General features: G+C 36.3%; 1 protein-coding gene across 3 annotated transcripts in view; it reads right to left on the reverse strand.

Moving 5' to 3' along the window:
* MINPP1 (multiple inositol-polyphosphate phosphatase 1) overlaps positions 1-26852 on the reverse strand; it is a 45426-nt gene that overhangs the window by 14118 nt on the left and 4456 nt on the right. For 2 of the 3 annotated variants that reach the window (XM_079899662.1, XM_079899661.1), the window contains 2 exons: positions 24390-24487; positions 14349-14482 (listed from right to left, as the gene is read on the reverse strand). The exons of the other annotated variant lie outside the window; for it this stretch is intronic. In XM_079899662.1, coding sequence (XP_079755788.1) covers positions 14349-14482; positions 24390-24487 — 232 coding nt within the window. The remainder of the gene's footprint in view (positions 1-14348; positions 14483-24389; positions 24488-26852) is intronic. 3 annotated transcript variants of the gene reach the window in all.

Consider the following 26852-nt stretch of genomic DNA (forward strand, 5'->3'; position numbering starts at 1 on the left):
AGAACAAGAGAACATAATGTATGGGAGGACAAAAAGGGAAAGAATATGAAAAAAAATCACTTCTCAGTTTACTCAGTTCCTAATATAAGGCCACTGCACATAGTTTTGCCAGAAAATTGCTGAGCGCATGAAGACTGCTACATTCCATTCTACCTATGGTCCCATGTAAATAGCTTTCTTTGTATCATATGGCCATTCAATAAACAGAGTTGTGAGGTTCAAGATGCCATGACACCCAGAACTAGGTTTTTGCCTTTAACCACTTAACAAATTAAGAAAAATTCAGATATTCTATAATTTGCTTTGAACATTCCTATTTTTCTTAAATCATGCTGTTCCTGTTCTCTATATCTTGGCTGCATACTCTAATCCTTCAACAAACATAGACTTCTATTAGTCACACTTCTCATATTAACTATATCTCTGACTTGTAATGATATTCTTTAGAACTCGTAGCACAACAGTCTCCCAAAAAAAAAAGGAATAAAATGCCATGGCATAAACCTTTAACTCTGCCCTCTCCCTCTGATAAAAATGCATTAAAACTGAAATGTCACATTTTCCAAAAACTGACAAAACCACTTTTACAGAGGTTCATTTTAGCTTTAAAAAATTTTAACAACCCTAGAAAATGTAAACTACTAATACAAATATAAGAAAACAAATAACCTATATGAAATATATGTAGAAATACACAGTTGGAATTCTAATATTTTAGGGTTGAGATCTGGTCAAGATTTGCTCATTTTAGAAATAAGGAAAAGACAAGTGAATTACCTAATGTTATCTAGCAAGATAAGAATGCAGTTCTCTAAATTACAGTTCTCTTTTTACTTATATAAGTTGGTAAGGAGATTTTATCAAATCTTCCATTAAAAAGCAAATTTAATTTGAAGTCTAAAATTATGTTGTTAACTGAGGTTTGATGACTATGCATGTGTTCAAAGTAAGTAAAACACCCCCCAAAAAGCTCAACTAGAAAAACAACTGATAATTGCATGTTTTTCCCTAAATGTACTCAGCTTAGATTTTTCTAAGCTCTTAATTCATGTTTCACACTCAACTAATGTTACACAAAGTGTATTTTTAAACATGATCCAGGAATATCAAATAGAGCTTTAGACAACTCATAAAATTCCCATACTTATGTAAGTGCACAAATAAGCAACATGAACTGCCAGAGATATGAGATGCTTTGGGAAGAAAATTAGGAGGAAAAAAAAAATTTTTTGAAGTCTTCTTTTACATCTGATTGAAGCATCAGCTCCAATGAGGCATATGGAGAAGCATCAGGTTTGACAGTTTAACACAAATATAGAATGAAATGACTCAAGCATAAAATTTTATCTCAAGCAAAAATACATAGAAATAACTTCTGCTTCCAGCCAAGATGGAGTAACAGGGACTGGATTTACCTTCCTGCCTTAAACTACTATATAGCCAAACAAAATACATGAAACAGCAATTTTGAGACGTTCGACAATAGTGAGAATAAGAGCGAGGCAAGGCAAATGAGGTGAATCCCAACAGCTGTCCCATCTTAACTGCCCAGAGCTTCCAGGCTGCAGCACAGGACAGGGGAACCCAAACAGAGCATGGCAGTCTTCCTGAGCAGATGAGACAGAACTGAAAATTTAGGGAGGCCAAGCTGGCTAGAATACACAGGCTAGAGTACCAGAGAAGAGAGATCTACAGGGACTCCCCTCAAGTTTTCAGCTAGTACTGATCAGCTCATGTCTGTGAGAAAACTATCCAAACCCAGACAAAAAGTGTTAAAAAGAAGGAGGCGAAAAAAATGCCCAAAGCTAACACAAGGCCAGGAATAGTTCGTGTTCACACAAGCCAGACTAGGAAAACCTCAAAATATACAGGGTGCCAAATAGATGCTCAGGAGGAATTGCCTCAATAGTGGGCCAAAATTAGCCCATAAAAAACATTATTATAAACACAAAAAAGGTAAACCACAGACTAGGAGAATGTATTTGTAAAGCATAAATCTGAGAAAGAATTTGTATCTAGAATATACTTAAAGAACTCTTACAACAACAGTAAAAATGATAAACAACCCAGTTAATAAATGGCAAAAGATGTGAACAGACACTTCACCATAGTAAACATATGGATGGTAAATAAGCACACAAAAAGATGCTCAATATCACTAGTTGTATGGCTGTTAGCATAACTGATACCATCTTGAGCCCTTAGAGTTTCTCCTTCCACTGACCCTGCCCAGAACTGTACTGTGTAGCAGTGAATCACTACTCTGTCATCAAGGGCTTTGTAGTTAATAGATATTGTTTAACAATCATCAGGACCAGGTGGCCTCAATGCTCTGTTCGTCCCCAAACAATAAAAACCTTCACTGACGTATTCCCAGTGCCCAGGAGACTCATTACCCATTCGTGAATCCTGACTTAGGAATGCACATCCTATTTCCAAGTTCCCACCCCCATACCCTAAGTTAACTATAAAACTGTCCCGATGCCCCCTTGGCGGTGCAGAGTATAGTTGTGAATGCTTCCAGATCACTGTCCGCCTGACCCTGATCCCACCATGTGCGTAAGTTACCCTATAATAACGGATCCATTGATTACATGGAGCTGCCCAACTTTTGTTTTCGTTTCAAGATGCCTTATCAGTTTGGTGGGCACTTTTCATTCCCTCTGTCCTCCAACACTAGTTTTTAGGGAAATGCAAACTAAAACCACAATGAGGTGCTCCAACACACCCATGAGAATGGCTAAAATTAAAAATACCTACCATATCAAGTGTTGGCCAGGATGTAGAACAACTGTAACTCACACACTGGTGGGGAGAGTTTGGCAGTTTCTCAAAAAGTTAAACATACACCTAAATATGACTCAGCTAGTCCACCTCTAGGTATTAATTACCCGAAAGAAATGAAAGCATATGTTCATACGAAGACCACAAATGTTCACAGCAGCTTTATTTGTAATAGCCTCAAACTGTAAACACCCAAATGTCCATCATAAAGAGAATGGATAAACAAATTGTGTAGTACCCATATAATAGAATACTAAGTAAAATGCTAAATAAAAAGGAATGAATGACTGATACCCACAACATTAATCTTCTAACCATTATGCTGAGGGAAAGAAGCCAAACCAAAAAAAATGTGCATATACATACTATATGGTTCCATTATATAAAATTCTAGAAAATACAAGTTAATCTATAGTGACAGAAAGCAGATCAGTGGTCTGCCTGGGAATGGGGGGTGGGAAGTACATTAGAAAGAGTCACAAAGAAATTTCTGTATGCGATGGATAGTTCATTATCTTATTATGGTGATCGTTTCATGGGTGTATAAATATGTAAAAACTCATCAAATTGTATACTTCAAATATGTGTTGTTTATTTCACATCAGTTATACTTCAATAAAGTTTTAAAAAATCAAAACAAGTATTAATAGTTGGTATGCTGAGGTCTGTGAAAGAAATCTTCAATGACCAACCTCAAAAACTCCTCCTCCCATAAAGCCTTTACCAAACCCCAACAGTTCAAATCAATTCTCCTTCAGTATTTCTTTTTACCTGTTTAGTGCTGTCATACAGATATCCTCCAAACTAGGATATGAGTTCCTTGAGACAATAATTTAAATGTATTCAACTTCGTATATACCCTCTATTGCCTGCATCATAAGCTGCATTGGAGTAGAAGTAAAACTAAAATCAGGGAAGCACTCACTTAGGAGGCAGTTGCTAAAATCTAACAGAGAGAAGATATTAGCCTGAATTGAGATGGTAGCAGTGGGGATGAAGAAAAGTCAAAGGACTTGATATAAAACTGGAAGAAAAAAAAAAACAACCCCACAATATGGTGAGTAGATGTAGAAGGTGAGGGAGATAGAGTCAAGAATGATGCATAGGTTTGTGGCTTGGATGCCTGGGAGGATAAACAAGGACTGTAGATATTCCTTCGGTACATACTAAGCACCAACTGCATAGCAGGCTTGTTCTAGACACTGAGGACAGAGCAGGGAAATAAAGTTCTAGGCATCACAGATCTACAGTCTACTGAGAGTCAAAACATGTCTTTCCAGAAGACCAATGGACACTTGAATCTGAATTCAAAGCATAGCCAGGCTGTGCTGGCTTTTACCATATTTAGCCAGTATCTTTCAACAACTAGCACTATCCTGGTACCTAGTTAAACTCCATGGAACACTGACTTCGGAAAGTTAGCAAAAAGACAAGCAAGAATATATTCTGAGAACTTAGAATCTGTATACATTCCTAAGAACTTTAAAAGACAAAGCTCATTGGTTACAATGGGCTAAGTAATCTCTTGGTGCCACTATACTTTTATTTCAATGCTGCCATCTTATGTTAAAATGTGGAACTACACAACTTAAAAAGCCATACTCTTATTCAACTGTGAAATATAAAAACATCAAAGATTTGAGAGTCAATGAAAAGGTAGATAAAGGCTAATGAGAGTTATTTAATGACCATAACATATATTTACAGCAATTACTTCTGGTATCTGACAGTACCCCTGACAAAATGCAAGATCTCATGAGGTAATTAATACATAGTCCAGAATATAAACCTTACTTTGAAAAAGTAAGGAAGTGACTTACTGAATCCCCCCAGTTAAAAAATAAAAATAAAAATATACTAACAGAGGTAATGGGGAATGGGAAAGTAGAATAAAATCCAGATATATCTCATTTATTCAGTAAATTCAATCTGCTTTTCTCATCACAGCTGCTTAAATAGCAATAGCTGTTTAAATTTGCTTAAATAGTAAAATTACTGGTTTTAACTTTAATCCCATCACTGTAGTGATGGTTTAAGAAGGAAAATAAAGTCAAGATCCTAATAAGAGCCAAGGACTATGCATTTGGAGGACTGGTTATATTTAACCAAAATGTTGACACTTGTCAATTAACATCATTTGCAATCTCCAATTTTTCTGTGAAGTAAAACATGCTATAAAAATTATGTTGAAAAATATTCAGAAACATTGAAGAATATCTTTGATTTAATGTTAATATAAAAAGATAACAAAAAAAAAGAGAACAACCTGTGTACACAGTATCATCTCAAAGTGGGGTGGAGGAGGGATGGAGATAGCAAACAGTAGTCTGGGAACTCTAGAATTAAGTGAAAGACATTTCCTCAGATAATATTAATGACAAAATATTGCTTTTGTATATATGTATACATATACATATATAAACACACTTGGTATAAACTCAATACAAATTCAAAAAAGTACTTTAAAAGTCATGAAGAAAAAAGGTTCATTGTTTTGATAGAACAGATCATAAAAAGTACAAAGATAAAATATTCTGTTAAAACATTATTATTATACCACACTGGTGTGTGATATTAGCAGCGGGAAGTCTGTGTATGTGGGAGAGGGGGTAGTGTGAGGGAACTGAGGGAACTCTTTTTTTTTTTTTTTTTTTTTGTTGGTACGCGGGCCTCTCACTGTTGTGGCCTCTCCCGTTGCGAAGCACAGGCTCCGGACGCGCAGGCTCAGCGGCCATGGCTCACGGGTCCAGCCGCTCCGCGGCCTGTGGGATCCTCCCAGACCGGGACACGAACCCGTGTCCCCTGCATCGGCAGGCGGACTCTCAACCACTGCGCCACCAGGGAAGCCCGAGGGAACTCTTTAATTGCTACCCATTTTCGTTGTGAACCTAAAACTGCTCTAAAAAAGTCTATTAGCTTTTTGTTTTTTGTAACCTATTATTCTCTCTTTGCTGAGCATATATTGGTTTTCTTGAGAAGTACCCTTAATTTTGGCACTGCTCATAGAATTGGATAGTGTCAATCTGTTTTTTGGAAAGAAATCTGACAGGAGTCTCTAAACTCACTTTCTTCCCTCTACTTATTTAAGATTTCATCTTGATTCGGCTAAATGCATATTTTTTAAAAACCTTAATCAGTCTTTTAGTATAGAGAAAACCAGTCTCTGAAAAGCACCTGCCAGTTTCTTTACAATCAGTGCTAACTCTCCTTCCTCAGTTAGAAAAGGAGGCAGTGGCCGAAATCATTTCCTGACTTACAAGGTCAAACTCTCCTTCCTTTAACTTTTTATACTGTTTTACAAACTTACATGAATAATTATACCATGGCCCATGGCTTTTATATACATTTCTATCTTCTCTCAATTGTAAGAGTCACAAGTGCAATGACTTTGTCTTACTCATCACTATATCCAGCTCCTAAGACACTGCCTGACATGTATCACAGTAGACGTTTAAAATATTGTTGAATGAATCTTCTTTTCAATTCACAAATAAAGGAGTAGTCCTCCAAAAGGAGTAAAAATTCAGGAGTAGTCCTCCAAAACAAGTAAAAATTTTCTCCATCTTGCTGATGAAAAGGGAATTAGTTTAAGAAATGAGCTCAAGACCATGAAAATTTGAAGAGACTAAGTACTACAAAATATCTGTTTCCAATATTTGAATAATCACAGCACCAGAGGGAGGGGAGGTGTGTGAATGTCCGACAAAGACATTAAGGACATGTTTTGACCAGAGAACTCTCGTATACGATAATAATACCACCTTTGTATACTGCATTATACTAAGTGCTTTAATAGACACTACCTCATTTGATTATCACAACAACCCTGTGAATCAGGAGAGATATTCGCCTTTTCAGAAGTGGGAAATCTGCAGCATCAATAAAGCAGAACCAGGACTCAAACCAAACCCAAGCATCTGCCCACTACATCACATTGCCTCTATATTACTGCATCTCATTCAATAAGCCACCCATGAAAATTAGTCTCATTAGCTTCTAAGTATTTAAAAACACAGTCAGCTATTACCTAACATAATGGAGTACTCAGTTTGTTGCATTTTTTTCCCTCTGTACTTCACTTGTGGGTAAGATAAGCAAATTATAAGAAAATAAACTAAAACTGTTAGGATAAAAACAAAACAAAACTTCCTAGCAGGTAATCTAGATTACTATAAATGGACGAACCTCAGCTTGGAATGCTTCATCTTCAGATCACATCCAGGAACCACTGCATGTCAGGGATTTTATACACATCTACAGTTTTAATATTCTTTAGCAATCCCTGATAGTCAAAATTGCTGACCCCCTAGAAACTGCATTCCTAGGTATATACCGAAGCAAAATAAAAATAAGTCCCCACAAAAATATGAATACAAGTGTTCACAGTAGCATTACTCACAACAACCCAAAAGTGCATATATCTCTAATGTCCATCAACTAATGAACAGATAAACAAAATATGGTATATTCATACAATGAAACATTATTCAGCCATAAAAAAAGAATGAAATACTGATACATGCTACAACATGGATGAACCTTGAAAACACTATGCTAAATCAAAGAAGCCAGTCACAAAGAACCACATATTATACGATTCTATTTATATGAAATGTCCAGAAAAGGCAAATCCAGACGCAGAAAGTAGATTAGTGCTTGCCTAGTGCTGAGAGGGCTGCGGTAAATGAGGAATGACTGCTCATTGGCATGGGTTTTTTTGGTTTTGTTTTGTTTTTAATTTTTTGAAATTGAAGTACTGTAGAGTTGATTTACAATGTTGTGTTAGTTTCAGGTATACAGCAAAGTGATTCAGTCATAATCTTTTTCAGATTCTTTTCCCTTATATGTTATTACAAAATACTGAGTATAGCTCCCTGTGCTATACAGTAGGTTATCTATTTTATGTATAGTAATGTGTATATGTTAATCCCAGACTCCTAACTTATTCCCCACTCCTTTCCCCTTTGGTAACCATAGTTTGTTTTCTATGTCTGTGGGTCTATTTCTGTTTTGTATGTAAGTTCATTTGTATCATTTTTTTTAAAGATTTCACATATAAGCGATATCATATTTGTCTTTCTCTGTCTGGCTTACTTCACTTAATATGATGATCTCTAGGTCCATCCATGTTGTTGCAAATGGCATTATGTCATTCTTTTTTACAGTTGAGTAATATTCTATTGTGTATATATACCACATCTTTATCCATTCATCTGTCCATGTCAATTAATTGAAGTATAGTTGATTTACAACATTATGTTAGTTTCAGGTGTATAGCATAGTGATTCATTATTTTCATAGATTATACTCCATTAAAAGTTATTACAAAATAATGGCTATAATTCCCTGCGCTGTACAATATATATCTTATTTACTTATCTATTTTATATATAAGTAGTTTATATGTCTTTTTTAGAAATTTATTTATTTTGGGCTGCTTTGGGTCTTCATTGCTGTGCGTGGGCTTTCTCTAGTTGCAGTGAGCGGGGGCTACTCTTCTTTGCGGTGCGCGGGCTTCTCATTGCAGTGGCTTCTCTTTGCGGAGCACAGGCTCTAGGCGCATAGGCTTCAGTAGTTGTGGCACGCGGGCTCAGTAGTTATGGCTCGTGGGCTCTAGAGCGCAGGCTCAGTAGTTGTGGCTCACGGGCTTAGTTGCTCTGCAGCACGTGGGATTTTCCTGGACCAGGGATCGAACCCGCGTCCCCTGCAGTGGCTGGCGGATTCTTAATCACTGTGCACCAGGAAAGTCCAGTAGTTTTTATGTCTTAAGCGCATACCCTTATTGTGCCCTGCCTTACTTCCCTCCCCTCACTGGTAACAACTAGTTTGTTTTCTGTATCTGTGAGACTTTGTTTTGCTATATACATTTGTTTATTTTTTAGACTCTAAATATAAGTGATATCATACAGTATTTGCCCTTCTCTGTCTGACTTATTTCACTAAACATAATACCCTCCAGGTCCATCCATGTTGCAAACGGCAAACTTTCTTTCTTTTTTTATGGCTGAGTAATATTCCATTGTATTTACTCATATACACTGCATCTTCTTTATCCATTTGTATGTTGATGGACACTTGGGTTGCTTTCATATCTTGGCTATTGTAAATACTGCTGCTATGATCATTTTGGGGCATGTATCTTTTTGAATTAGTGTTTTCACTTTTTCCAGATACATACCCAGAAGTGGAATTGCTGGGTCATATGGTTGTTCTATTTTTAGTTTTTTAAGGAACCTCCATACTGTTTTCCATAGTGGTTGCACCAAATTATGCTCCCACCAACAGTGCACAAGAGTTCCCTTTTCTCCACATCCTCACCAATATTTGTTATTTGCAGACTTTTTTTTTTTTTTTTTTTTTGCGCGATACGCGGGCCTCTCACTGTTGTGGCCTCTCCCGTTGCAGAGCACAGGCTCCGGACGCGCAGGCTCAGCAGCCATGGCTCACGGGCCCAGCCACTCCGTGGCATGTGGGATCTTCCCGGACCGGGGCACGAACCCATGTCCCCTGCATCGGCAGGCGGACTCTCAACCACTGCGCCACCAGGGAAGCCCCTATTTGCAGACTTTTTGATGTTAGCCATTCTGACCAGTGTGAGGTGATATCCACTGTTGTTTTGATTTGCATTTCTCTAATAATTAGTGATGCTGAGCATCTTTTCATATGCCTGTTAGCCATTTGTATGTCTTCTTTGGAAAAATGTCTATTCTGGTCTTCTGCCTGTTTTTTGATTTGGTTGCCTGTTTTTCAGATATTGGATTGTATGAGCTGTTTATATATTTTAGATATTAACCCCTTGTCAGTCATCATTTGCAAATATTTACTCCCATTTAGTAGATTGTCTTTTCGTTTTGTTGATGGTTTCCTTTGCCGTGCAAAAGTTTTTAAGTTTAATTAGGTTCCATTTGTTTATGTCTGCTTTTATTTCCTTTTTAGGAGATGGATCAAAAAAATTATTGCTACAATTTATGTCACAGAGTGTTCTGCCTATGTTGTCCTCTAGGAGTTTTATAGTACCTAGTCATACATTTAGGTCTTTAATGCATTTTGAGTTATTTTTGTATACAGTGTTAGAGAATGTTCTGATTTCATTCTTACGTGTCATAAGCATTTTGGGGTCATCCTGAAAAAACTCTAAGGAAAGGTGCCATTTTTCTGAATTAGTAAATTCTTTTTAAAAAATAATTAATTAATTAATTAATTTTTGGCTGTGTTGAGTCTTCATTGCTACGTGCGGGCTTTCTCTAGTTGCAGCGGGTAGGCGCTACTCTTCGTTGCGGTGCACGGGCTTCTCATTGCGGTGGCTTCTCTTGTTGCAGAGCACGGGCTCTAGGTGTGTGGGCTTCAGTTGTTGCAGCACGTGGGCTCAGTAGTTGTGGCTTGCGGGCTCGAGAGCGCAGGCTCAGTAGTTGTGGTGCACGGGCTTAGTTGCTCCACAGCATGTGGGATCTTCCCTGACCAGGGCTCAAACCCGTGTCCCCTGCACTGGCAGGCAGATTCTTAACCACTGTGCCACTAGGGAAGTCCTAAGAAGATTCTTTTTAAGAAGCTGTCAAACTTTTTCAAAGCAGCTATACAATTTTACATTCCCACCAAAAGTGCATAAGGTTTCCAGTTCCTCCACATCTCACCAACACTTGGTAAAATATATATTTTTTTAATTTTAGCCGGTGAATAAGAAAAATACGTAGTCCTTTCCTCCTCTGTTTCTCCTTTACTCTCACACTATCACCACATTCACAATACTTCTGACGCTTCTGGTTACCAAATGTGTAGGGTTTTTTCCCCCACATTAAGCAATTTTCTGTGACACCAGATGGCTGTTCTAAAATTTAACTCGATTCTGACACTATCTACCTAGAGACAGCATCAGATCCCACAGGCTAAGGGCTCAGTCCCACAAGACTGGCCCCCACTTCAGGTGCCAATTGTAAGCAGTAGGTCGTCACCCAGGTTACCCACAACTTCTATCCAGTATGGCTACAGATAGAAGGTTCTCATGACCCCTTCCTCGGGTTTAATTTGCTAGAGTGGTTCAAGAACTCAGGGAAATACTTATTTACATTTACCAGTTTACTAAAAAAGGATATATGACATAGGATACAGATGAACATCCAGATGGAAAAGATGTGCAGGGCAAGGTATGTGGGAAGGGGCACAGAGCTTCCATGTCCTCTCCAGGCAAGCCACTCTCGCCACACCTCTACTCATTCACCAACCCACAAGCTCCCTGAACCTCGTAGCCAAGATTGATCATTAACTCCACTTCCAGCCCTTTCCCCTTCTCAAGAGAATTGGGGGGGGGGGGTGGGCGGCGATGGGGCTGAAAATTCCAAGCTTCTAATCATGGCTTGGTCTTTCTGGTGACCAGTCGTCATCCTGGAGCCATCCATGAGCCTATACAGTCACCTCATTAGAACAAAAGACACTCCTATCACCCAGGAAATGACAATGGTTTCAGGAGCCCTGTGTCAAGAACCTGGGGCAGAGACCAATATATATATTTTTTCTATTATTTTACAGCCAGTTTAGGGGTATTACTGGTATCTCACAGTGGTTTTAATATCTAATAATATAATCAGTAGATAGTTTATTAGTATCTTTTCACGTGCTTATTTGCCATCCATATGTCTTCTTTAGTAAAGTATCTGTTCAAATCTTTTGCCCTTTTTTAAAACTGGGTTATGTGTCACCTTACTAGTGAAATATAACTTCTTTATATATTCTGGATTCAAATCCTTAATCATATATATGTTTTGCAATTATTTTCTCCAAGTCTATTGCTTGTCTTCTCATTTTCCAGATAGTGCTTTTTGAAGCACAAAGATTTTTTAATTTTGATGGAGTCCATTTCATCAATTTTTTAATGGACTGTGCTTTTAGTGTTATATCTAAGAAATCTCTGCCTAATCCCAAATAGGCAGAGTAGTAAATGAAGATTTACTACTATGTTTTCTTCTAAGAGTTTCATTGTTTTAGCTCTTATATCCAGGCCATTGATCCTATATTTTTTGTTTACTTTTTAAAATTGAAGTATCATTGATTTACAATTATACTAGTTTCAGGTATATCACACAATGGTTCAATATTTTTATAGATTATACTGTTTAAGTTATTACAAAATAATGGCTATATGTCTCTACACTGTACAATATATCCTTGCTGCTTGATCTTACATTTTCTTCTAGAAGTCTTCTAATTCTACATTTTATACTTAAATTTATGATCAATTTTTGTGTAGAGTGTGAAGTAAGGGTCTGTCATTTTTTAACATATGGATGTCCAATTGTTCCAGCACCATTTGTTGAAAGGACTATTCTTTTCTCCAATGCATTACCATGGCATCTTTGTTAAAAACTGACCATATATATCGGAATTTATTTGTTGACTTTATTCTATTCTATTGATCCATTTGTTTACGGCTATAGTTTTATAAGTTTTGAAGTCAGGTATTTATTAAGTCTTTTTGTTCTTTTTCAAAATTGTTTTAGCTCTTCTGGGTGCTTTGCATTTCTGTATAGGTTTTAGAATAAGTTTCTCGATTTCTACAAAGAGACCTACTGGAATTACAATAGGGATTGCAGTCAGCCTACAGATGATCAATCTGAGTCTTCCAATCCATAAAGATAGTATCTCTCTGCATTTATTTGGGTTACCTTTAATTTCTCTCTGTAATGCTTTGTAGTTTCCAGTGTACAGAAATACTTATTTTTAAAACACCAATGATAAAATTCTTACTTAAGCTTTGAATCTGGTATAAAATTGTAACAGCAAACCTTGCAAAAGTTACTTAAGAATCTTTCTGACACAATTTTAATTACCTCACATTCAACAATGGGACAAACAAATAAACAATGAACAAACAGTAAAGATCTGTTATCTCATAAAGTCTAAGGGTTTTAAAAAGTTCATAAAACCAAGTAGGAAAGAAATTAATGCCTATCTCAAGATGGAATTTTCCTTGACTATTTTGCCCCAAAAAAGTGTTTGGTAGCAGAAACTAAGTACAGATCTTCCTCCACTTATGATGGGGTTATGTCTCAATAAACCCATCATTAAACTGAAAACATCAATAAGTCAAAAACCTACCAAACATCATAACTTAACCTAGCCTACCTTAAATGTGCTCAAAACACTTACATTTGCCTATAGTTGGGCAAAATCACCTAATACAAAGCCTATTTTATAATAAAGTGTTGAATATTTCATATAATTTATTGAACACTGTACTCAAAGTGAAGACCAGAATGGTTGTATAGATATAGAAGAGTCGTAAGTATATTAGCAGTGTTTCACTCGTGATCGCATGGCTGACTGGGAGCTGCGGCTGACTGCCAATGCCCAGCATCATAAGAGAGTATCATACTGCATATAGCTAGCCCCAGAAAAGATCAAAATTCAAAGTACAGTTTCTACTGAATGTGTATCATTTCTGCACCATCAAAAAGTCAAAACATCATAAGTTGAACCATTGTAAGTCAGGGAAGAAAACCAGATCTAGTACAGATGGTCCCTAATTCCCAAACCTAAGAAAATTCCACAAACTAAAGTCATATCCACAAACTCACATAATTTCTCGCTATATCTGTATGTATATAAAACTTCATACTGCCAACCCAATTAAATACACCATCTTCAGTCTTTCTGTCTCAGTGTTTATAGCATGATTTTCATCTCCAACTGTGAATGTATAAGCTTTCAAGGAAGCATATTTATCGAATAAAATGGGGTTTATATTCTACCAAATGTTCAAATTATGAAAAGGTTTTTTTTAAACTTTGAGAAGTATGAATGTTAACAGAGACTTTTTGATGAGAAACTCTCATTTAAAATAAAAACAAAAAAAAATTCATACCAGAAACCATGTACAATTACACTATTTATAATAGCAAAAAACAGAAACTACCCAAATGCCCACTGACAAGAGAAGATGATATAAACTGTGGTATTTATTTACTGAATATTGAACATTATTGAATATTGTACTGTAGTAAAAATGAATGAACTACAGTATATGCAACAACATGATAAATATTATAAATGTAATGTTGAGGGGGAAAAAAAACAAGTCCCATTTGCTTATGTCTCTAAGCAAAACTAAACATATTGTTTGGGCACACACACATTCATAATAAAGCCTTTTTATAGAGGCAAAGGAATGATATGCACCAAATGCAGAATAGTAGTTAAAGGGGATAGGGAGTAAATGGGGCAAGGGAGGGCAGGAAAATTGAGTCACTAAGGAACACATAAATAGACACATGCAAATTATTAGTAATGTTCCAGTTCCTGGGTTGAATGGAGGGTTTATATGTTTATATGCTTTATAACTTACATATGTCATCTAATTCTTTTGTAAGTATAATTATTTTTAAAAAACATAAGCAAAATCTATTTTTAAAAATCACCCATTATAAAACATTTTCCAGAAGCGTTAACTGGGCACTCAGAATATATTGGGTTGGCCAAAAAGTTCACTTGGGTTTCTCCATAAGATCCTAAAACCCGAACGAACTTTCTGGCCAACCCAATACATCAAAAAACAAATTTTTTTAAGTTTTTACCTTTGTTTCTGTTCAACTGCTTTGTCCAAGTGCTGAAAGATATCCTGAAACAGGGTGCAGCTGGATTGACTATTAATCGTATATCCATATCCTCTTTTCCAATATTGTTTCAGATCATTTAAGTATTCTAAAACCTAAAAATACAAATTTCAAAAATCATTACTATTAATTTTTATTAATGTAACAGATTTTCTGATTTAATCATGATTTTTTCAGAAAAGGTTACATTGTTTAATCACCATTCTACACAAAGTATAGTAGAATCTTAGCATTTACAGAGTTTATACTTACCATTTCAAGCATTTAAGGGTTGAACCTAAAGGTCCATGACACAGAGATCTATGCTGAGACACAAACCCAAATGGGAATGTAGAGACTGACATGCAAGAGCAAGTTAGTAGTACTCACAAGCAGTAATCCAGCATCCATGACAGTTCAGGATACTGGGTTAAAGACACGTGCTCACCTCCGCTTTCTTCTAAAATTATTTTAAGATGATAGCAAAGATATATACAGAAAAAAGAAAAAATGTACATAGAAGAATATTCATTACAGCACAGAAGGTTCCAACAGTGAATCAGGAATTTTTAAGAATTTCAGGAAGGTAGAAACCAGATAGAAAATGAGTTACTTTGGTTCATGTATCAGTTTGGCAAAAACAGTAATAAAAGTAGACCAAGGGGGCTTCCCTGGTGGCGCAGTGGTTGAGAATCTGCCTGCCAGTGCAGGGGACATGGGTTTGAGCCCTGGTCTGGGAAGATTCCACATGCCGCAGAGCAACTAGGCCCGTGAGCCACAACTACTGAGCCTGCGCGTCTGGAGCCTGTGCTACGCAACAAGAGAGGCTGCGACAGTGAGAGGCCCGCGCACCGCGATGAAGAGTGGCCCCCGCTCGCCGCAACTAGAGAAAGCCCTCGCACAGAAACAAAGACCCAACACAGCAAAAAAAAAAAAAAAAAGTAGACCAAGGATATGGAAAACTGGTAGAAGGAATGTATATTAATACAGATGTTTTAAAGGACAGACTGGCAAAATACACAAAAACACACATCTTTAAGGCCCATTTAATTCTGTTTCTTATAAACTAATATTCACAGAGGAACACAAGAGACAATGTACAAGAATATCTTAGAGTAGCACTGCTTAAAGGAGCTCCCCCCCCAAATTTCCTGGAAATACCTGAATTTCATTAATAGGTAGAGGCTTAAATAAACTATGATATACACATACTATGGAATACTATAAGATTATTTATAGATCTACATGAACTGACATGGAAAGATCTCCAAAACATACTGCTAAATGAGAAGAGCAGGTTAAGAATGATACATACTTACTGGCCTGTGCTACTTGCAATAGATCAGACCCACCAACTATTATTGTTGTAGTTCAGTGGGGCAATATTATGCCATTTCTGAACCTATCATGGCCAGAGTGCTCTTTATGTACTGGGTTTTTGTATAAAACCCAGTGTATGTTGTCTAACTGCTGTTGGTAGCAGGAGAAGAGCAAGATGGTGGGGAAGGATTGTACACAGATATGTAGAGAAGGAAGATAGCTATCTGTAAGTCAAGGAGAGAGGCCTGGAACAGATACTTCTCTTACAGCCCTCTGAGGAGACCAATACTCCTGACATCTTGATTGCGGACTAGCAAAGGAATACATAATTTTCCTTCTTCATTTTCATGAGAAGTAATTGAAAGTTATCATCTATGCAAGGGGAAGCTCTGGTCAGTTATTTTCAGTGTTTTGATCCTTATGCCTTTCACAGATCTAATTCAAATGCTGGATCTCTTCCTTATTAGCTTTGTAATCTTGGACGCATCCCATAATTTAGTTTGAGTCTTACTTTCATTATCTGCAAACTGAGAGTTCTAGTACCTCCTGAGAATTGTGCAAAGCCCTCAAAAATGCCCTTAGCACACAGACGTTGTTCAGTAAATGTCAATTGCTTTGTGAATTCCTGTAGTTGTGTGCTGCAGTAATTTTTTTAAAAATAAATTTATTTATTTTATTTATTTATTTTTGGCTGTGTTGGGTCTTCGTTGCTGCATGTGGGCTTCTCACTGTGGTGGCTTCTCTTGCTGCAGTACACGGGCTCTAGGCACGCGGGCTCAGTAGTTGTGGCACAGAGGCTTACTTGCTCCATGGCATGTGGGATCTTCCCGGACCAGGGATCAAACCCGTGTCCCCTGCACTGGCAGGCGGATTCTCAACCCCTGAGCCACCAGGGAAGCCCTGCTGCAGTAATTTATATGAGGGGTAATCTTTGTACAATAAACATATTTGTTAAAGACAAAAAAAAAGGAATAATACAGTATAATATCATTTACTAGCAAAATACACACACAATTACACTGTTTACATTTCTAAGAATGGTATAAATTATAAATAGAGCACAGAAAAGGTTGAAAAGTACACATCAAACTGACAGGAGTGGTAGATTTCTGTGGAGAGGTCTTGAATTGGAGTTGGTGATTAAGGTAGCCTTTATCTGAATGTCAAACTTGTACTCATGTATCATTCTGATCCAACACCAAAAATAAAGGACTAAATCTTGCAACCCAAAAGAGGTACAAGAGAAGACTACACAGTAGTTATGAGCCATTCTTCTCAGGAGAGCCCCTAGAGAAATTAAGTGCAAGCAGTAAGTTTAAGAGCAAGAGCAAGGGTAGGCCACTGCCATATACCAAACACAAAACTAAACATATATTAAAGAGGCAATTAAATTAAGAAGTTAGCAAAAGGGACAAAGTAAACGTTAAAAAAATTAAAATAAAAAGAATTAGATAAAGTTCTGCCAAATCTATTCAAGAAATAAAACAAAAATAGTATCAGAAATGAAAAAGGAGAGGCGCTTCAAACTGTGGCACAGGGAAAAGGATGTCAAGCAGAATTCGGCAGTCTTGCTGAGTTGAGGAGTCAGAACTCAGAGTTTAATAAGTCTGAAGTGGTTGGAATTAGCAGGGTAGAGTATCAGAGAGGAGGAAGCTACACAGAAAAAGAACTCCAAAAATCGTGGGGGGGGGTCCCCTTGATTCTGCTGCCAAAGGCCGTGGGAGTTGTAATCTGATCAATTCCAGAGCTATCACAAGGCTGAGAGATATTCATGTTCCAAGCAGCCTAAGTAGAGAGAGCTTCCATTGATACCAAGACATCCAGGACTTCAATCTGGACCCCAGAAGAGACATACTTTAATAGTAAAGACATGTGTATAAGTAAGGTTTTGTTTCTGAGTTTTGTAAGGTCAGGTCGAGAGCATGAAACTCAGAAAAATGAAGCCTGAAAAGGATCAAACTGATCCACAAGTAACTTAACTGCAAAATAAAACAAAATTCAATACTTAGAAGACAAAATCCAGGCATTCAACACCATAACATTCACAGTGTCCAGTATCTAATAAATAATTACTGGAAATACATGAAGAAACAAGAAACATGACTTATAACTAGAAGAAAAATCAGTCAGTAAAAGAATCTATCATAAGAAAGAAGGAATGTAAGGATAATTCAGTATTAGAAAATGTACTAATGTAATTTCTATGTTAGAAGATTAAAGAGGAAAAAAAAATCATCTTCCTAGATGCCAGAAATTCAGCAAACATTCCTGATCTTAAAAACAATAAATAAATAGAAGGTTTTAGTAAGAAACAGAAATTTTCTTAACTTGGTAAGGATAACTACTAGTGACTATGCCAAACATCATATTTTGCAATGAAACACTGAAAGTGCTCTTAACTAGAAAATATAAACAAAGCTTTGGGTTTTAAGATGATGGAATTAAGATATATATGCTCTCTTCTCTCAGAAATCACTCTAAAAAAAGAAGAATGAAAAAGAAATGCAAATGCCCCTTTCAAAGAAATTAGGAGACCTCTGTACCCTGAGCCACCACCATAAATGAGGAAGGACTGCCAAATGCAGTGAAAATCAAATAAAACACAAACAAAACCCCTCAGATAAAACTAACAGAAGACAGATTCTCAAAGCACATTGTACACTTGCAGGAGTAGATCCAATAATCCTTTGCTTGAAACAATAAGAACGAAGTCTAAGAGGAGCCTCCCTGGACAGTACGTAACACCATTACAGGAAACAGACTGATCTTCCATCTTTACAAGAAGCATTCTACAAAGAATCTCAGAGAAAAACTCCAAACTGGAAGGAACACGACTTATCTCTGAATAGCTGCTCATCCCTACTGGCCGTTTGAGAAGTAAAAGCTGAATTCACTGCAAAGATGAGTAATAATTTAAAAGGTGCTAGTATCTTTACAAACATACAAATTAAAAACAAGACTGCTACACAGATAAAATAGCCAGAAAAAAACCCCTCACCCTAGAAATTCTGCTACAGAGCAAATGAAAACTATAATTAAATAAACACAGTATCATGAATTCCAAAGACTTAAGAAAATAAAATAATCATTTAAAAAAGAATGAGTCCAAAACAAGAAAAAAAATATATGGAAAGAAGCATAAAGATAGAAATATAAACTGGAACAGCTCCAAAAAATAATTGGGCATTATCTAGTAAATTTGAAGTTCTGCATATCCTATGATCCAGCAATTCTACTACAGACATAGACCTTCAGAAATGTGTATATACACACCTATAGACATACACAAGAATATTCATAATAGTCCCAAACTGAAAACAACCCAAATGTTCACCAACAAGATAATTGATTAAAAAACTATGGTAATTCATGTAATGGAATATTATACAGCAATAAAAATAACTGAACTATAGCTACATGAGGCATCATAGATAAATCTTAAAAACATAATGTTGATAAAAAACTAGATACAAAAAAACACATACTGGATGATTCCATTACATAAAGTTCAAAACATAGTTAAACTGTTTCTTGGGAAAAAAATAATAAATTAGTAGACACTAAACTAACATAATAAAGAAAATGCAGACACACAAATAAGTAATAATAATGGGGACATAATCGCAGATATAGAAGGAAGACATTTTTTTAAATCATGAGATAAATTTGCCAAACTCCACAAATAAATCTGAAAACCTAGAGAACATGAATGACTTTTACAAGAAAATATTAAATACCAAAACCGACCCCAGATGAGATAGAAAATCTAGATATACTTGTTACAGAAGATAGACACAAAGCTGCAAAAAGCTATCCCACAGAGAAGTACATAGTTCATGTGTCATTTCTTTTGTAAGGTTTACCTGACTGCCATTAATCAACTTCCTCCTTTGTGTATCACTATACACTATATATACTTCTGTTATAGCCACCCCATTGTCTTGCAATGGTTTTTTTGTCTTTCACTCCTTGTGACATTCTTTGAGGACAATGCCTATCTTACGTTAGTATCTTCAGTTTCAACCAAGTGCCTGGCATGGAGCAGGCACTCAAACAATATTTGCTGAATGAAGGCACAGATGGACCAGCATTTCATAAGGTCTTGGATATCTAATAATATCCAGAATTCTTAGAATTTCATACATTTCTATTCATTTTTAATTCTTAAAACATTTTTTTTTATAAATTAATTTATTTTATTTATTTATATTGGCTGTGTTGGGTCTTCGTTGCTGTGCGTGGGCTTTCTCTGGCTGTGGCAAGCGGGGGCTGCTCTTCGTTGCCGTGCGCGGGCTTCTCATTGTGGTGGCTTCTCTTGTTGCGGAGCACGGACTCTAGTCACGCGGGCTTCAGTAGCTGTGGCTCGCGGGCTCTAGAGCGCAGGTCAGTAGTTGTGGCGCGCGGGCTTAGTTGCTCCGCGGCATGTGGGATCTTCCCTGACCAGGGCTTGAACCCATGTCCCCTGCATTGGCAGATGGATTGTTAACTACCGCACCACCAGGGAAGCCCCTTAAAACATTTTTAATAAAGAATTTCAAACATAAAAATAGAGAACAGGAGAATAATGAACCCACACGTACCTCTCATCCAACTTCAACAACAATTAACACTTGGCCAATTCTGTTTCAGTTATGCCCCTACCACCACCACTGGATTATGCTAAAGCAAATTCCAGACATCATTTTATTGCATCTGTAAATACTTCAATATGTAAACCTATTTCATAGTGAAAAGTCCTAAGCAGAGATTTTTGTGTCAAATTACTGAAAAAGAAAAAAAAAAAATCACAGGAAACATCTAAATCAAAAGAAAACTTTAGGGCTTCCCTGGTGGCACAGTGGTTGAGAGTCCGCCTGCCAATGCAGGGGACACGGGTTCGTGCCCCGGTCCGGGAAGATCCCACATGCCGCGGAGCGGCTGGGCCCGTGAGCCATGGCCGCTGAGCCTGCACGTCTGGAGCCTGTACTCCACAATGGGAGAGGCCACAAGAGTGAGAGGCCCACATACCACAAAAAAAAAAAAAAAAAAAGAAAACTTTATATTTTTTAATGAAGAATCTAACTTATTTGCTTTTACTATATAAAAAGAAAGTCTCTTATTCAATTAATTTAAACATGTATTTCAAATTTTCAAATCATGGTCATTTAAATGAGAAGTTCTTTGAAAGTGGCGGTGGGGGGTGGGGGTGGTAGGATGAAGTGGAAGATTGGTACTGACATATGTGCACTAATATGTATAAAATGGATAACTAATAAGAACCTGCTGTATAAAAAATAAATAAAGTTCAAAAAAAATATGAGAAGTTGTTTAAAGGTACCTACACAATGGAGAAATCTGGAAGGTGCCACTTTAATCATATGATCAAACATATCATCATCAGTGATGTGACAAACTGACATCATTCCTTCTGATTAGACACACTATATAAGAATACTTATATAGTATTCTTGTCAAAAATGTTTAAACCCCAATCTAATCTTAAGTGAAAAAACAGACACAAAGACATTCTGCAAAAAAGCTGGCCTAGATGCCTGCAAAATGCCAGTGTATAAAAGACAAAAGAAAGGCTGGAACACTCTTCTAGATTAAAGGCAACTAAAGGCATGACAAATAAATACAATGAATGATCCTTGATTAGATCCTGAATTTAAAAATAAAAAAAAAGTGGGAGGGAGACGCAAAAGGGAGGAGATATGGGGATATATGTATATGTATAGCTGTTTCACTTTGTTATAAAGCAGAAACTAACACACCGTAATAAAGCAATTATACTCCAATAAAGATGTTTAAATATTTTTTTTAAATAAAAGCTATAAATATAGGATTCTATTAAGACAAGTGTGAAAACACAAATACTGACTGTATATTAGACAATACTGTACTATATATGCATATGTAAATTTACATTTTATTATGATTATGTAGGAGAAGTTTCTTGTTTAGATGTACGTCCAAGTATTTAAGGGTGAAGTGTCTTGATGTTTAGAAGAAAAAGGTTACATATATATGTGACAGAATAAATGTCCCTCAAAGATGTCTACATCCTAACGCCTACAACCAATGAATATGTTATCTTACATGATAAAAGGGAATTTGCAAATGTGATTAAGTTAAGGAGCTTAAGATGGAAAATTATCCTAGACTATCTAGATGGGCCCAATAATCACAAAGATCCTTATAAGAAGTAGGCAGGAAGGACACAGTAGGAGATATAACAATGAAGCCGTGGTCATAGTGATACAAGGAATGCAGGTGGGCTCTAGAGACTGGAAAGGGCAAGGAACAGATTTTCCCCTAGAGTCTCCAGAGAACACAGCCCCCTGTTGATACCTTGATTTTAGCCCTGTAAAATTCATTTTGGACTTCTGACTTCCAGAACTGTAAGATAATAAATTTGTGTTGCTTTCAACCACTAAGTTAGCAGTAATAGGAAACTATTACTGTTATAGCAGTTATAGCAGCAATAGGAAACTAATAGATTATAAAGAAAGAAAAACAAATGTGGCAAAAAAGGTTAAAAACTGGTGAATGTAGGTGAAGGACATGAATGTTCATTCTGTTATTCTTACAACTTCTGTCAGTTTGAAATTTTTCAAAATAAGTTGTGGGGAAAAAAAGAGAGAAGTTCATATGCAATAAAGAGATAAAAGGGTAATCCTAAAAATAAAAGGAAAAGAAAAACAAGTAGCACAGAATCTAAGTCACCTAATAGTTCCATCTTTTACGATATGGAAATAAAAGCACAGCGTTGTCGGTCTTTGGAAGTAAGGGACCACATGGATATAGCTTCTCAGAATACAAAAAGGGCAGATAGCCAGGTAAGCATATGCCAAATATTCCAACAACTGTAGTAACTTGGGCAAATAAGTTGTTCTTCTGTTAAAAAGTAAATTTCCCTTTTGCCCACACCCCTCAGTCATTTACACAATACTGAAAATCACTTCAATTCTGTTTATTGGCCTTTTCCCCTACAGCAATCTGGGCAGGGAGAAAAGGGAGGTGAGGAATTTTGACACAAGTGAATGGTGACCATAAGTCTCAGTTTACACCTATACTGGTGTAATTATTACTGGTTCCCCTTTCACTTTTAAAAGTATTCAATTTAGGAGATTCCCTAGTGGTGGAGTGGTTAAGAATCCACCTGCCAGTGCAGGAGACACGGGTTCGAACCCTGGGCCGGGAAGATCCCACATGCCGTGGAGCAACTAAGCCCATGTACCATACTACTGAGCCTGCACTCTAGAGCCTGCGAGCCACAACTACTGAAGCCCGCGTGCCACAACTACTGAAGCCTGCGTGCCTAGAGCCTGTGCTCCGCAACAAGAAGCCACTGCGATGAGAAGCCCGCGCACCACAACAAAGAGTAGCCCCCACTCGCCACAACTAGAGAAAGCCCGTGCACAGCAACGAAGACCCAACGCAGCTAAAAATAAATAAATAAATTTATAAAAAATAAAGTATTCAATTTAGAACATAAATTTTATGATCATCCTAAGCACAGAGTATTTCAAAGAAGGGTAGGCCGGGATGTTTCTGAAGTGATAGTTATGGACACTTAGAGGAGATGAGAAGTGTTTTGAGTACTTGAGACAGAGAAAAAGTAGATCATCAGGGAGCAATTCAGGAGCACCGAGAGGAAATACATACACCTATTACTTCTGGCACTCAGCATCCTAGAGCAAGCATCCATCGAGGGCTCTTTTCCCTTCTTCCAACTTACCGGCTAAGCCCTACATCTGCATTGGCATAATACTACAGAAAAATCACCTTTAATCTGGTTGTTGGTCACTTTAGTCTTTAATTAACGAAATAAAGCACTTGTTTTACTTTCAAATGTACATTAGCTCTCAGCTTAAAAGCTTGCTTCTAACTGACAAATAGTACACTTCTTTTCAAAATTTGAGGTTAAATTCTGAAGTTAGTAATTGATTTTCATACAGAATACTGAAGGTTCCATATGTATGCAAGGGATGACTGAAGTTTCTAAAGTTCGTATTTCTGAATGACCCATACATAAAGATACATCTTACTCTCATCCATCAGAATTCTATCCAATGCCTTGATCCTCAATACTTAAGAAAACAATTAACACTTTCCTACCCCAACTGTCTGGCTCCCAGCATCCCAGATTTGACCAGAATTTGCCTCCTTTACAGTCACCAGAGCTCTGTCTGCCCTTCTCTCTCTAGAGTCTAAAAGTCTACAAAGAAACAACATGAATGAAGAGGAAAGAAAGGGAATACAAAGTAGCCAGGCAGAACCAAGATGAATCACTGCCATCACTGGGTAGAAAACAGAACTCTATTTATTATGAAAACTTTATAAAAGAATAGGTATTTGGAAAACCATTCATCCTCTCTGAGCTTTGGCTTCCAATAAAAAGAAGAATTTGGATTATATTAGCTCTATAATCCTTTCCAGCAGTAAAATTTGATGATGGGTTAAGTAGGTTTTTAACTGGGTGGACCTAGAAATCAAATCACAATGGAAGAATGTTTTCCAGAGTTTTATGAGCCTAAACTATTTACAAGTAGGTAGGTCCTATCTGAACAATTAATCTCTCTTTTTAAGGAAAATTACAAGATAGTCAAAGGCACTTAATGTTCCCTACTCTGCTTATTTTTTGAAAAGCTGCTTCAAATAAAGACAACAATGAAAACCATGCAAAAAAAAAAGCAAAGAAACTGCAAAAGTAATACTTACCTTTGCATCATCTATGTCAAAAACATCACACCAAGGAGATTTAACACCTTTAATTGCCAGGTCAAATGAACAGGTGAAAAAAGCTACCTGAATTAAATCTGAGAGAAAAAAAAAGGTAAAATTTGTAGGTTACTATTTCCTGCAGTTTTCCAAAGGCTGAATATCTATAGAATGCCAAGGACTTACTACATAAAACATAACTTGATTTTGTTACTTTTAGAGGATTAGAGGAGGGGAGATAAAGTTATAAAAGGTTTTAGTCCCCAACTTGAAAGTCAGCAATGACAAAGAACATTTATTGAACAGTTCTTTTAACTACACAATTCACATTATAACTATTAAGAAGAAGCAAGTACGGAGAAGGATATAAAAAAGAAGAGAAGACTGCAAAAGGTAAAGAACAAAGAAAAGGCAGACTGAGGAGTCAGGAGGAAGGTGAAGCAAAGGGTCAAGAAGGAGAGAAACAAAGAGGGAAAAATCACACTATGAGACCTGACTCTGACATTAATTATCCTGGGTAAGTCACTCTAGGCTTCCTGGGTCTCAACACAAAATAGGTAAAGGATTTATTCTTTTGTCAAGCAATATCAAAGGACATATAATTAATATATCCATAACACATAAAGGGTACCTATGATCAATAAGAAAAAACATAAAAATAATCCAATAGAAGATGGCCAAGGTTATGAAGAGGCAATCCTCAGAAGGAATGAAATAGCTAATAAACATATGAAAAGATGTTCAACCTTACAAGTAACCAAAGAAATGCAAATTAAAGCTAGATATCATTTTTCATTAATTAAATTGGCAAAAGTCAAAATGACTAATAATATCCACTGTCAGATGAATTGGGGGAAATGAGCATTCTCACATATTGTTGATATAAATTTTTCTACACCTTCAGAGAACAATTTGGAAGTATATGTTAAGATGTAAAATATTCATGCACCTTAACCCAACAATTCTACCTATAGTTATCTTATAAACTCTCAAGTGCAAAAAGCAGACTATAAGAATGTCCACTGTTGCGTTATTTGAAAGAGTTAAAAACTAAGAAAAAGCTTAGTAGGAATGTAATTTCCTATAAAATAAAGAATTTGGACTGTATTAGCTCCAGCCTCTCTGACCAGTAAAACTTGATGATGGGTTAAATAAATTTTTAACTATCATTTACCTAAAAATGTAATCATATATATCCTATAAAATAACAGAATTTAAAAAAATGAGACAGATACATTGCTAAGTAAAAATAAGTTACAGAAAATACATACAGCATCACCTTTCTATGCAAAAAAAAAAAAAGTATTTAAATAGCTAAAATATTTTTGAACAGTTACTCTGTGCCACGTACTGTGCTAATGCTTTGCATGAATTAATCTCATATAATCCTTGCAATAATCCTGTGAGGCAGGTACAATTCCTATATCCATTTTACAGAGAAAGAAACTATGGCACAGTGATATTAAGGAACTTGCCAAAGATCACAGAGTTAGTCAATAATATAACAAAGTCAAGAATCGAATAGTCGAATTCCAAACAGTCCAATTCCAGAACCCATGATTTTAACCACTATGCTAATATTGCCTACAAAAAAAAGTTGTTCTCAGTTACCCCATCAGTAAAATACAAATAATCCTTGTCAAGTCAGAAATAATGTTTTTTAAAAAATCTTCAACAATCTTAAATGCCCACTAACAGAATAATGGCTAGATGCTGGTATTATATAATGGGATTCTGTACATAAGTTTAAAATGCAGAACTAGAATTACACACATTAAATAAAAAATGCAAAGTTGAATTAAAATCAAATTTCAGACTGATACCATAGTTTGATACCATTCCTAAAAGTTTAAAAATCTGCAAAATGCCCCATTTAGTCACAGAAACATAAATATAAAAACCGGCATGGGATGACTTAAATGTTCAATTCATGACAATGGTTACCTCTGGGAGAAAAGGAAAGGAATGAGATCCTAGAGAGGGACAAAGGACCCTCAATTTATTTAAAGCAACTAAGTGAAGCATAATGTTAAAATCTGATCAAACTAAGTTGTGGGAATACAGATACTCATTATATTAGCCTTTATTATTATCTATATACTTGAATTATTTCCCAAATAATTTTTAAAGCTCTGCAAACGACCCCAATGTATAGCCAGTTGAAGAAAAGAGAAAAAACTCAATTTTAGATGCTAGTCTAGGCATCTTCACTTTTTTGATCCTTATAAAGCATTCAGACACCAGGACTGACATATTCTAGTCTAATTAACATCTAACATCTAATTAACATCAGTCTAACTAACATCTAATTAACATCAGTCTAATCTAACATCTCCTATTTCTAGTCTTTGGAAATTTATTCACACTATAATGAAATCACACTCTATATATCTGTCAATATCTGCTGTATGGATTATACATTCCTAGAAAACAGGAAAAAAAATCTTATTATTTTTTCTTAAT

The sequence above is a fragment of the Stenella coeruleoalba genome, assembly GCF_951394435.1.
Source record: "Stenella coeruleoalba genome assembly, chromosome: 16".
Taxonomy (NCBI): domain Eukaryota; kingdom Metazoa; phylum Chordata; class Mammalia; order Artiodactyla; family Delphinidae; genus Stenella; species Stenella coeruleoalba.